At 44.4% G+C, this 13,330-nt stretch overlaps 1 protein-coding gene across 7 annotated transcripts in view; it reads left to right on the plus strand.

The window, feature by feature from the left end:
• The window catches only part of BEND5 (BEN domain containing 5), a 1,203,882-nt gene that overhangs the window by 1,105,261 nt on the left and 85,291 nt on the right, over positions 1–13,330 (plus strand). Inside the window, exon 12 of one of the 7 annotated variants that reach the window (XM_064147554.1) lies at positions 4,426–4,503. The exons of 4 other annotated variants lie outside the window; for them this stretch is intronic. In XM_064147554.1, coding sequence (XP_064003624.1) covers positions 4,426–4,456 — 31 coding nt within the window. In that variant the 3' untranslated portion in view covers positions 4,457–4,503. Of the gene's footprint in view, positions 1–1,458; positions 1,622–3,116; positions 3,204–4,425; positions 4,504–13,330 lie in introns of those variants that run through there. 2 more of the 7 variants (XM_064147562.1, XM_064147558.1) reach the window with 2 other exon arrangements.

The following is a 13,330-nucleotide window of genomic DNA, read 5'->3' on the forward strand; positions in this document are numbered from 1 at the left end:
TGCAAGAGAGGGGAAATAAACTAATTCACAAACATTAAAAGGAGCACTGTTTCTTGAGCAGCCGCTTTTAGTGGGAGGCTTACTCAGTAAGATGAATACACAGCTTTTGGAGGGCAGATCTACTGCAGTTCCTCCAGTCTGGCACTAGTAATATAGCATTGTTCCTCTTCCTCTGATTCAAAATCAGGTGAACGGGTGGAGGTGCTGTTTGTACCATGAGCACTGCCCAGCCACACTTATGCCCCATCACAAGGCAAACACAGTCTTGGACTTCAGCTTTGTGAGGGGATTTTCCAGGTTCTATGTGCCCCCAGTAGAGGAATGTGCATCCCCTTGTGCCTGATTGTACGACACTGGGTCAAGAAAATGTTGAATGATTTGCATAATGCAAAGCATAATTTATTTTTTTTAGTTTCCATTTGGAAAGTGAGGAGAAAGTTCTTCACTGAGAGAGTCATTGGCCGCTGGAATGGGCTGCCCGGGGAGATGGTGGAGTCGCCGTCCCTGGGGCAGTTCAAGGCAGGATTGGACACGGCACTTGGTGCCATGGTCTAGCCTTGAGCTCTGTGGTAAAGGGTTGGACTTGATGATCTGTGAGGTCTCTTCCAACCCTGATGATACTGTGATACTTTAAACAGGTTAGTGGGTAAAAGTGAGAATCTTGTTTGTTACCCTGTGAACAGTAAAGTAAATTAGGACAGAAAAACATGGTGGTTACTTAACAGTAAAGTACAATGTCTATCATTCATCCTCCTCCCTTATTCTAATGTGAGCTTGCTGATTGCTTTCAGATGAAACTGTATTAGGTAAAAGATCTTTCCATGCCTCTTTGTGTGTCTAGCAGGCTGTGAGGTAAGCTGGTGTGCAAAGCCTCTTCACTGCTTTGTAAACATTAGAGTATCTCTGATGCTGGAAAGAGGGAGATTTGTACTATTCTACAGGTCCTATGCTCTAGAGGTATTTAGCTTAGGGTGAGGAATATAATGTCTTCTTGGCTGTTATGCCAAAGGAGATGACACTCACAGAAAGGTTCAAGATAGAGTTCACAACACTTTGACAGCTCCACAAGCGTTTAGCTTAGAGTAGCTAATATAAAACCGTAACACATAGTGATGGAAAGACTACCCAAAAAAAAAAGGGGCTGGTAAGATATTCTCACTATGTAGATAGTGTTCTGCATATTCTTGGCTTGATGCAACGTGCATTGAAGTCAGGAGTAAAAGTACTATGAACTGAAGAACCTTTGTGAAGCTTAGATCACAAATCTATACTGACTAAACCTGCTCTTTATTGTTCCTGAAAGTTCTATAAGCTCAGGCAAGAAGTGGTTCTGAATTCTTCTTTTTGTTCATTTTATGATTGCTTGCTCTGAACTGAGGGGGAAAAAATGAAACATGTTTCCTTGACTACAGCACTTGTGATGTCATCTGTGTTGTATTTTTTTTCTCTCCTTTTTAGGTTCCCTCTCTGAACTCATCCTCATCTTCTCTCCCTCTGTAGCCTACAGTAGTCCAATAGATTCTCCTTCTGCTCACTTCACTGTTACAGCATATATCACTTTGTTGTATCTAGGTCAGACACTTCTCACACCCTGTGTAGGACATTTGTCAAAGCACTGTGTAGTCTGGTTTTAAGGTCTGAACTGAACAATAGCCCTCCGAAGGGTTACTTCATTTTGCATTTTATCAAGACAGAGCACAGCCCAGGAGGTTTGGGTTTTAAAATAAATGGACTTTGCATCCTTTTCAGTTTTAGGCTTGTTGTCTCTAGCCTGCCTGATGCTGCAGTGTGATCAGTTGGCCGTGCTGAAGTGGACAGGATCAGAATCTGTCTGACAGTAGCTTTGAAACATTTTCTTCTTACTGCCTCATCCACCAACAGCTTCCAACTGTTGATTGTTTGAAAGAAATCATCCTTATACACATTTAGGTATCAGGCACAGGAATCAGCCTTGAGGTAATGATCAAGTTTCCCTAAAAACACATTCTCTCAAATCCTTGGTTTTCATTTTGGACTCATAATTTTTGTGCTAGAGTAGCATAGGACTGGTTTTTTTTTCATAGAATCATAGAATGATAGAACCAACCAGGTTGGAAGAGACCTCCAAGATCATCCAGTCCAACCTGAAGTTTGGTTCAGAGTTAACACACAGAACTCAATGCTAGATGTGTGATTTAGAAGTCTCTTATTTCTACCTCAACAAATAATTTCCTTTCAGTCCAGCAGATATGTTGTTGATTTTAGTTTGTTTTTGCCCTTCCCTCTTTCTTCTCTAAGCAACCTAGAAAGCTTTTCTAAGCAACCCAGAAGGAACCCTACTATTTTTGTCCCTGCCTATGGTGGGGGGTTGGAACTGGATATCTTTGAGGTCTCTTCCAACCTAAACCATTCTGTGATTCTATAAAGATTACTGCACTGGCCTGTGTCAAGGTTCTGTCTATGTCCAGGCTTTGCAGAGTAATATCTATGCAGATTTGCTGCGCATGGATGCATAATAGATACATGTGATAGACTCCTAGAACTGTTGAGGTTGTAAGAGACCTTTGAGATCATTGAGTCCCTCTGCTTGCTTTCAGCTTGCAATCCCACCTCTACTGCTAAGCCACTACCACTAAACCATGGCCCTCAGCACCACATCCACACATCTTGGAATCATAGAATGGTTCAGGTTGGAAGAGATCTCAAAGATCATCTAGTTCCAACCCCCTGCCATAGGCAGGGACACCTCCCACTAGGACAGGCCTCATCCAATCTGGAGCTGAACACCTCCAGGAAGGGAACATCCACAACCTCCCTGGGCAACCTACATCAGTGTTTCATCACCCTCACTGCAAAGAACCCTTTCCTAACATCTAGTCTGAATCTGCCCTCTGCCAGTTTAAACCCATTACTCCTCATCCTGTCATTACAAGACCTTGTCAATATTCCCTCCTCAGCCTTCCTGTAGGCTCCCTTCAGATACTGGAAGGCTACTACAGGGATGGGGATTCAACCACCTCCATTTTGTCGCTTTTGGAGGTTATCTTTAAGCAACCTGAATGTTGTTGGGTTGGGGGGGGTTCTTTACTTTGTTTCCTTTCTTAGCTTGAGAACAAATTATGTGGCTGTGCCACAAGGCCTTTGGACAAAAGCTACTGTCTTCCTGCTGCAGGCATTTTAGCCTCCCCTTGCTGAAGCCCAAGGCAATTCCCATTTTGTCCTGAGATATTGTAAATAAATTGCATTGCTTTTGCATTTGTCAACATTAAGAGTTATTTGCTGCACCTTCTCCAAATTACCTAGCAAAGCTAAGGACTCTGTAGAATTTCTTCACTTGCTCTTTTTTCTCTCCTCTCTCTGTCCACTTCCCCAATTTCGTGTTGTCAGCAGGCTTAGCCAGTTTGTAGTCAGCTTCTCTAAGTCATTTATATAAATTAGGCCTAGCAGGGGTTCCAAGGATCGTGTGGAGATGAACATTACTTTGCATTTGTTGACTTTAATTTTCTTTTGCCGTATGTTGACCCAGTTCTAGAGTAGATCTAAATCCTTAGCTATTTCTTGGCTGCTTTCTCCCGCCCATTAGATGACCCCAGTGGCAGCTGCAGGAACTCTGCAAACAACCTCACTTGAAGTCGTTTACTTGTCCTAGAACTAGAGCAGGAAGGGGCATGTGCGCTGACCTAATTCAGTGGGGCTCATCGTTTAGGTCTCTTAATGGATGTTGACTCTGTTTTGCTGTTCTGTACCCTGGCCACTATCTGTTCTCATTTGCTGCGCTAACTCCTTGCAATATTTCTGCTGAATTCGCAGCGCTCTGTGCAGTATTTAGCCAAGTTAGCCACCACAAATTGTATGAGATATACTTTACTCTTTGATTTATTCCCCTCTCCTTCCAAGCCAAGGAATCTTTCAAAAGCTTTTGTCATCACTTCTCAGCCTTAAAAAATTAAAGCCCTTGGATAGAGATCAGAAGCCTGTGCCTCTCTTTGAGCTCCTAGGAGTGACTTGGTAGTAGCCAGAAATACTTTACATCGTGCTCTCTAGGACCCCACCTGCAGATCTGCCTTCCAAGGACAAGCCCTCTGCAGTGGCAGCAGACTATGCCACCTATGCCACTGGGCCCTGTGGAAGCCACTCTAGACTGGGAAAAACTCACAGCCCCTCCCTTCACCTCATCTGGTTTCTGAATGGGTTCAAGAGGGCTACAGGGAGCTTGTCACAAACTGACCTCTGGCTTTCACACCCCCTGCCCGAAAGGAGAACGATGATCATTATAATGATTTGTTTTAGAGCTCATTTGCCCTGTTGTTTGCAAAATGTGCAGTGGTGCTTACGACTGCTCCAAGGCTGTATCTAGCAGAGCTCCCAGGGGAGAGAACATCATGGATGTGCCCTCAGGTCTGCTGTAAATTTGACTGAGTTGATCATGTCTCCTTTTTTTTACAGCTTGTCCAGGACTTTTAATGCTTTAACCTAATAGGAATGGACTGGTCCCATGCTCTCAGCTTCAGGGCCTTTACTCACTATCAGTTGGGATCAGCTGCATTTATTTGCTTCTGGGTTTAGGGGAAAGAAAACCCCTCTTGGAGCTCTGCCTGGGCTTAAATGTATCCACATAAATTGGATCTGAGGGCATTGAGGGTCCCAGTAACTTTAGGAACAGTATAATGAAATTAGACTTGTCTGATGTTTTAAGAAAGATATGTAGCTGCTACGGCTTCCCTCCATCCTGCTTTCCTGTTCCAGCTGTTGAGTGAGCAGGAGACTGGAGCAAGTGACGTTCCTGCTGTTTGACAGGGACACCATTTTCTTGCTTGTGCACGCCACAGCATTCAGCTGTTGTTAGCCAGCCTGCCGTATCGCCACTAAGCATTTGTGATCTGCACACCCTTCAAGCAGAGCAAAGTAGGAGAGCTTCCAGACTTGCTTTGTGGCAGTGTCAGAATAAACGCTGTGGGATTATGACATTGTCCATCCAGCACCTGAAAATAAGAATCCTGTCTTTATTGTAGCAGGTAAAATAGTTTACATGGGCCCATTGCTTTCTTCAAAGCACCCCCAGATCGGAAAGGCAGACTGCCTGCCCTCCCCCTGTGCACCCTGAAACTGGGTGCCCAGTGAGACAATCAGCTGGTTTCATTTCTCCAGGGAAAGGACAGCCAGGGCAGTATTTCAATACATCAGAAGCCTCTTGAAAAAGGTGAGACCCTTTCTGTTAGCGTTGTAATGGAAGCGGGGCCTAAAGAGAAGAAATGTGACCATTCCAGGGGCACAAAGTCATTGCATTTCTGCTGTTACATTCTGGAAACAAAAATAGCAGAGACAGGTCCCAGCTGCTGGCCACAGTGTGTTTGAAAAGGTTATCAAGACATTATAGCATGTAAACAGCAGAGCTATTAGCTCTGAGCTGTGAAAAGTTTCTAACCTTCACCGCCAAAACCTTAAATTATTTTTGAAGTGTTAATGAAAGTCAGCCCTCCAAAGATGGATGTGGAGCACGGAATTGCATTAGACAAATGGCAGTAATATTTTAATAGTTATTGCTTTGAAAGCCCCCCCTCTGAGAGGATTCAAGGGAGTTGGAGAGCAGGCGTTTTTATGAGCCTGTTTTTCAGGGTGTAGGGGGTAAACAATGTGTGGTTTGTATTGAGCTATCTGCAAAAGCACACAGAGATTCTGCTTTTGTTTAGCCTGGCTTTAGGACCCCGTTCTTAGCTCTTTCAAAATCTTGGGAGTGCTTAATGGCTCAAGGATGTTCAGCATGGCTTTGAAGATCACCTTACCCACACAGCTCAGGTGTGGACCAACAGAGTCTGAGTCTGGCCCTAGAGGTGCTGTTATGGAGGTGTCTCTGAGATGGGTGCCTCTCTGGGTGACAGCCACAGGTTGTGTCTGTGTGCCACCAAAGCAGGCTGGCAAACTTCCACCCACTTAAGTGAGGTAGAAATTTCTACCACGCCTTTACTTTCTGTGTACCTGCCATTGCACAGATCACAGAATCACAGGATGGCAGGGGTTGGAAAGGACCCAAAGAGATTGAGTCTAATCCCCCTGCCACAGCAGGACTGTACAATCTAGCTCAGGTCACACAGGAACACATCCAGACAGGCCTTGAAACGATCTATAGAAGGAGACTTCACAACCTCTCTAGGGAGCCTATGCCAGTGCTCTGCTACCCTTACAGTAAAGATGTTCCCCTTTGTGTTGCAGTGGAACCTCCTGTGCTGCAGCTTACATCCACTGCTTCTTGTCCTATCCCAGGGAGCAATGATATGAAAGATATATACTAGTGCCTGTTACTCCCCTACGTGTATGCCTGTGTCTTTTATGCAATTGTATATAATTCAATTACTTAATTGCTGATTAACTTGGGGGAAAAGGCTGCATAGGGTGTGCTTTTCTTCCTCAAGTGCTTGTCTTCTATGCTCCTTTCCACTGCAAATACAGCCAGACTTTAAATCTACTACTACATCGCACTTAGTCTGTCTCAAGCTGCAGACAATTCTGTCTAAATCACAGCTATTCCATAGGCAATGCTTAGACTGGTAGAGATGAGCCTCCAGGATCAAGGTGGGCTGACCTATCACTCTGGTTCTCTCCCAGCTTCAGTCCTATCTTGGCTGTGTGCATGTGTTTATACGATTCAGTTTATACCAGGAAAGATGTGTCTTGCTGAGACCTTTTGATCTCACGAGGAACTTCTGCAAATGCTCATTTGGAACACAGGGGTGTATGCAAGTGAGTGGTTCTCTGCAGGACTGGGGCCAGAGGGAGTACAGTTTTGCTGTGTAATGCACTGGAGTACCTGCCAATGTTTCATGTTAGAAGACCAAGAAAAGAGGTAAATGTGTAGTCTGTGGCAGTATTTACACAGTTGGTTATCTCTGAGCAGAAATGGATTTTAGTCCAGTCCTCTGCCCTACCTGGCAGTAAGATTTGCTGAGGTTCTCATCTCATCCTTTGAGCTCCTTCTCTGAGATTCATTTGCTGCATTTGCTTCCCTTACAGATTTTTGCAAATAGAGACAATTTTATCTAGAAGATTTATCTTTCTTTCAGTCACTTTTTATTGTCAGGTCAGGTATTTCTGCTCTCCTCCCCTTTTTGCAACACGGGGGAAAAACAACCCTTTCAGCAGCTCCATAACCATTTCATGCATAATAACGTTTTAGGCTTTTATTACTCTGTTGAGACAAAGCAGGCTCTGATGAATTTCAATTCAGCACAGAATCGACCTTGCTACAGTATCTAGTCATACAGAGCAAAAAAACCTCTCTCCAATTCTGGAGCAGGTTGAAAGACCAGCAACTGTGATTATAACGCCGGTCGATAAAGCTTAAAGCTCTGTCTGGCTTTCCCACTGAGGGAGGTGAAACAAAATCTTCCTACCCCCCTCAAATCAATTTTAAAGCCATGGCACGGTGATGACGTTCATCAGCATTTTCACTGCGTACAATGTGAACTCCTTCTTTGTACTGAGTGTGTTCAGTTAAAGGGACCCTGGCAGCCCGGGCAAGTTTTTCAAATGGTTAATTTCTGACACTGCTACTTCTCACCTCAGTCTTTTTGAATTTTTACAATTAGGTTTTCCTCTTTTCCTCTTTTTTTTTTTCCCCTTCTTCCTTTTGTTTCCCTGTGCATGCAAGAAAAGCTCTAAGTACATGGAAATGCACCAGTGAAGCTGGAATCTAACACTGCCAGGTGTATTTGGGAGTCTTTTACAATTTTTTTCTTTAGTCTATTTTTAGGTCTCCATACAGTTGCATTATTAAGCTTTTCTCTCCAACTGTGAAGCCTACAATTGCGTTTTTAAATGAATGCTGGGGAAACCTCAAATAATCCTAGAGCTCCCAAAGCTTAAACTTGTATGGAAAATATTGCAGACCTGAAAAAAACTCCAGTTCTTTGTAAGTCTAGCTTACAAAGCTAGTTCAGGAGTAGGGGAAGCTGGATGATGGTGGCAGCTCTCTTTTTTGATTGTGTGCTCTGCCAGACAGTGGCCAAACTTCTGAGGTCTCAGCCACCCAAGGCCCCTATGTGCACACTGTCACCATGCAGCTCCCAAATCTCTGTTTGTCAGGTCACATGGACAGGGAGGTGGGGGGAGATGATCCACATAGTTCTTTTGCAAGACCACAGTAGCTGAGGTTATCTTGGAATCATAGAATGACAAGGGCTGGAAGGGACCTCGAAGGATCATCTGGTCCAGCCCCCCCTGCCAGAGCAGGATCACCTAGAGCAGATCACACAGGAATGCATCCAGATGGTTCTTGAAGATCCCCAGAGAGGGAGACTCCACAACCTCCCTGAGCAGCCTGTTCCAGTGCTCTCTCACCCTCAGGTTCACGTGGAACCTCCTATGCCTCAACTTCTACCCATTGCCCCTTGTCCTGTCAGTGGGCATCACCGGGCAGAGCCTGGCTCCAGCCTCCTAGAACTCACCCCTTTTATATTTATAAACATGAATGAGTTCCCCCCCACCCTTAGTTTCCTCCTCTCCAAGCTAAACAGCCCCAGCTCCTTCAGGCTCTCCTCATAAGGAAGATGTTCAACTTCCTTCATCATTTTTGTGTGTCTGTGCTGGACTCTCTCAAACAGCTCCCTGTTCTTCTTGAGCTGGGGGGCTCAAAACTGGACACAGTACTCCAGATGAGGCCTCACCCGGGCAGAGTAGAGGGGAAGGAGAACTTCCCACAGCCCTTCTAATACACCCCAGAATGGCACTGGCCTTCCTTGCTACAAGAGCACACTGCTGGCTCATGGCCATCCTTCCATCCACCAGGACTCCCAAGTCATTCTCCCTTTCACTGCTCTCCAACAGGTCAGTCCCCAACCTATGCTGATACATGGAATTGTTCTTTCCCAGGTGCACAACTCTACACTTGCCCCTGTTGAACTTCATTCAGTTTCTCCCTGCCCAACTCTCAGCCTAAGTCTCTCTGAATGGCAGCACAACTCTGCTGTGGCAGCCACTCCACTCAGCTTGGTGTCATCAGCAAACTTGCTGACAGTGCACTCCATGCCCTCATCCAGAGCATTAATAAATACATTGAATAATACTGGTCCCAGTACTGACCCCTGAGGAACTCCACTAGATACAGGCCTCCAGCTAGACTGTCCCATTGACCACACTCTCTGATGAGCAGAAGGATGGGAAAGGGACACTGATGATGTCAAGTACATTATTAATATTTTTCCATTTATTACTTCAGAAAAAAAAATTATTTGGTCCTCAAGGTAACTCCTCTAAGTACTTGCCTGTTTGTGAATGAAGGAAAAGATACTTTATTTGCTGTGTGGTGCAGTTCCTTATCTGGAAGGATAAGGTGTGAGGATAAGGTGACCAGCTGGGTAAAACAGTCTTGGACTTCAGATTTCACATTCTGCAGAGAAGTTTATCCAGCTCTTCCCTGGATTCATCCCACCTTTGCAGTGTTTGGTTCAGTGATGGACATTTTCTCATTCTTGTTCATTGCTCATGTACTCACATTGTTCCAGTGCATTTTCCTTCTCTGTGGAAAGTTCTGGACCAGTTTGTCAGTGTAGCTCTGTGAAGTCAGACATTTCACAGGATGCAAAGAGCCTGCTGTTTGATCAACCAGGCATTAAACTTGCTTTCAAGCTAAGCAAAACACTCCCTGGATTGTTCTTTCCAGAATCTGAAGTTAAGGCAACATCCTTCAAAACAAAGTGACACAGAAAACCTTTGCAAGAGTGACTCAGGCAACCAGCAGCAGGGGCTTTGAATGTGAATTCCCTGGAAAGACTCTTATGGCTACTTGGAATAACAAACAAGCTTCCAAGGAAAAAGATTTTAGGGAAATTCAATGCAAGTTTCACATTTTTCATACAGCAGCCAAACAGAAGCCATTTGCTTAGGACTCTTCATATGCTCACTTTGATCTGCCTTCTTGTGAAATGTATCTATGGTTAGCATGGGATGAGTTCTCCTCCTCACCAATAGTTATGTAAAGAATTTTCTGCCCCTTGGCCCGCTCATGAGAGTTGACTAATGTATTTCAGGCAATGTCATAGCACAGTTCTGAGATGGGGGTGATGCTTATTATTGTGCTTAATTTAGGTGAACTAAGGCAAAAGGCAGATGAAGGTGCCTAGAAGCATTTGGAATGCTCAAAAGTTTCTCCCAAGACTTTGTAAAAGATCTAAGTTTTGAACCCCTTTTAATTCCAGCAACATGCTGGGAATTCTGACTGCATCTTAACTGCTTGTGTTGATTTTAGCTCTGTTTGCACACTGTGGCACAACACTTTAGGTCCAAAAAATGCACATGAGCAACCTAGCCATCTGGCTAATGTATGTATTTTGTATGGATGTTGTATCACTTTCAAGTATCAGGGAGACTCTAGCAGGACAGAAGATCAGCTGCCCTTCCCCATCTTCCTTTCAGTTAAGGCCTTTGGCTCTGTGGTATCAGGAAGATTTGAGGCCCTGAGACCCTGATCCCCTGTTGCAAGGATAAGTTGCTTCACACAGGGCAAGTACTTGATTTAGAACCTCGTGCAGGCACCTTGTCAGTTCAAATTGGGCTTAGAGTACTTCAGCTGATAAGAATTTGGCCCCATCATGTCTTCTTCTAGTGTGTTATTTCATGGTTACTGTTTGGAATGGAGAGAGAGAAAGAGATTTTAAGAAATTAAATTAAAAGAATAATAAAATTACATAGAAGTTGCCTGAGGGGTTTAAATACCCTGCTTTTGGCAATATAGCTTCATTTTCTGTATAATCCTTGCTTTACAGCTTTTGAAAGGAGGAAAATCTATCCCTCGGGTTAAATTTTCCACCCCACTTGTATCCAAACCCCTTGACTCTATTGACATTCATGTCTTCAATTCAAGCCCAAATTACAGTGGCATAAGCCTCCACTTAGTGATGGTGAAGCTAAAAAGGTTTGGGGATTTGGTTTAGCTTAGTTGAAACCTATCAAAGCTTCTCCCAACCAATTAGTTCTGGAGCTCCTCAGGAGAACATGGTTTCTTCAGGACTGAGTTTGTATTGATTTCAGAAATGTCTTCAGTCCCACCCACTCTCCTTTTTATGGCTTCCTTCTGGTTTTTTTTTAGTTTTGTCCTTGGTGAGTCTCTCAGTTATATTCCTTTGTTTTCTGACATCAGTGTGGATGCACAAAGTCACTTTGCTAAATATGAAACAGAACTGAATGTTTCTGAATATTTTTAGGCTTGGTAATTCTTGAGGAGAAAGAAAAAAACAACTATATAGAGGAATAATGAGAATGAAGGAGTTGTTTTGATGATTAAGCCAAAGCTACCCTAGCAAAGGATGCTCCACACCTGAAGGGAAGTTGTGGAGAGGATGCTACCGGTCTCTTCTCAGAGGTAATTTGAAACAGACTGAGGGGGAATGGCCTCAAGCTGAGGCTGGGGAGGTTTAGATTGGACACTAGGAAAAAGAGAGTGGTCAGGGAGTGGAATGAGCTGCCCGGGGAGGTGGTGCAGTCACCCATCCAGGATGTGTTTAAGGGCCATTTGGACGTGATGTCTGGGAATATGGTTTAAGGTGAATCTTGTAGAGTAGGGTTCTTGGTCAGACTTGGTGATCCTGAGGGTCTGTTCCAATCCGGATTTTTCTGTGATTCTGTGAATGTGCAGTGCATGCTTTTGACAGAACCTGGCCCCCACGCCTTGGCAATACCACACTACAACACTCAGGGAGAAAAGAAGTCAGTTTGTGAACCAGTTTAGTGAATTCCTAAAACAGCCAGTTCACTCCTCTCAGTTGTTTTGTTGGAGTCATACATGTCTGTGTTGACTTGTATCGGCCTGAGGAATTGATGCTGTTCAAAGGCATAGTTGGTCTTTCAGCCCAAAGTGTTGCCAGAAATCTGTTTACCGGTGTAATTTGTTCTGAAACACTGGAGAACCCAATGAAACAGTGCTCCTGAAACACTCAGAGGGCTGGAAAGCAGCCTGAGGACAAACGTGGCTTAGTAGAGCTACCTTGTGATTGTGTTGTAATGACATCACCAGCAATATCGTTTGGGCTCAGTCCTGACCTGGCAGCTTGTGATTTTGTGCAGTTATTCCTAGTACTTGCCTACTTTGCCTTCCTGTCTCTGCCTCGACACTGCAGTCTCCAGGTCTTTGGAGAGAAGCCTGTACTTGGCAGTGTTCTGCTATGCATGCTCTCTGACCTCCACCTCCTTCTTTTGGATCACTCAATAAACCCAGTATTTATTAGACTCATTAAGGTATTCACATTTAACAATATTAGATGTGGAATCAAAACACCACTGAGCTGTAGAATTTTTCATCAGTGTAATAAATCACCATCAACCTGTTTATTTTGTGTTTCCATAGTGAGATGAGGGCATCATGAAAACAAATCCAAAAGCTCTGGTTTGTTTTTATTACATACGCTGGAGGCTTGTCTGCAAAAGGCAGCATGTCAATGCAGTGGGAGATCCCCAATGCAATCAGAAAGCCTCACTGAGTTCAGGAGGAGGTGTGCTTATAAGCCACCATAATCCAGGGGAAGTATGAAGTGCTCCAGATATTATAATGGCACTTGATGTGTCTGCATCTGCTGCTCTCCATGGATAGAAAGCACAGCAGAGCAGAAATTGTCCTGGAAAGTAATTATTAAGTGGTTTCTGCTGATGCATCTGAACAGCACTGTTTACTCTGAGCCAGTCATGGTGGCAGGACAAACACAGAGACTTCCTCTCTCAGTGGTTAGCTCTCCTGTCACGCAGACAAGAGAGTCACTGGAAGTATGATGTCCTGTCTGCCCTTTGTCTAGTTGCTTTTGGTTCATCTGTCTGGATGTGTCTGTCAGTGCTCCAAGTTGTCTGCTTTACTGCTTAGCAGTGTAATCAGATATCTCTGCCTGTGGTGGAGGGTAGGATCTAGATGACCTTTGAGGTCACTTCCAACCTAAACCATTCTATGATTCCATCTTTCTTGAATCCCATTCCCTGTTGCTGCAGACAACCTGGGTACTTTTGAGACCCTTTCTCTAACTTGGGTTGCCTCATCCTGCTCAGACCTGTATGCTTTCATGTTGTCCATCCAGCATGGCTGCGTGGGTCAGTCCAGGGTGTTTCACCACTTCTTTTCAGGAGAATCACAGAATTACAGAATAAATCTGGTTGGAAGAGACCTTGAGGATCATTCAGCCCAGCACTGAAGGGTCAACACTAAACCATGTCCCTGAGCACCAGGTCCACATGCTGCTTGAACACTCTGGTGTGGTGTGACTCCACCACTGGCCCGGGCAGACCATTCCAATGTTTGAGAACCCTTTCAGTGAAGAAGTGTTTCCTAATATCCAGCCTGAACCTCTTCTGGTGCAGCTTGTAACCATTTCCTCTAGTC

Source organism: Pogoniulus pusillus, chromosome 8, assembly GCF_015220805.1.
Source record: "Pogoniulus pusillus isolate bPogPus1 chromosome 8, bPogPus1.pri, whole genome shotgun sequence".
Lineage (NCBI taxonomy): Eukaryota > Metazoa > Chordata > Aves > Piciformes > Lybiidae > Pogoniulus > Pogoniulus pusillus.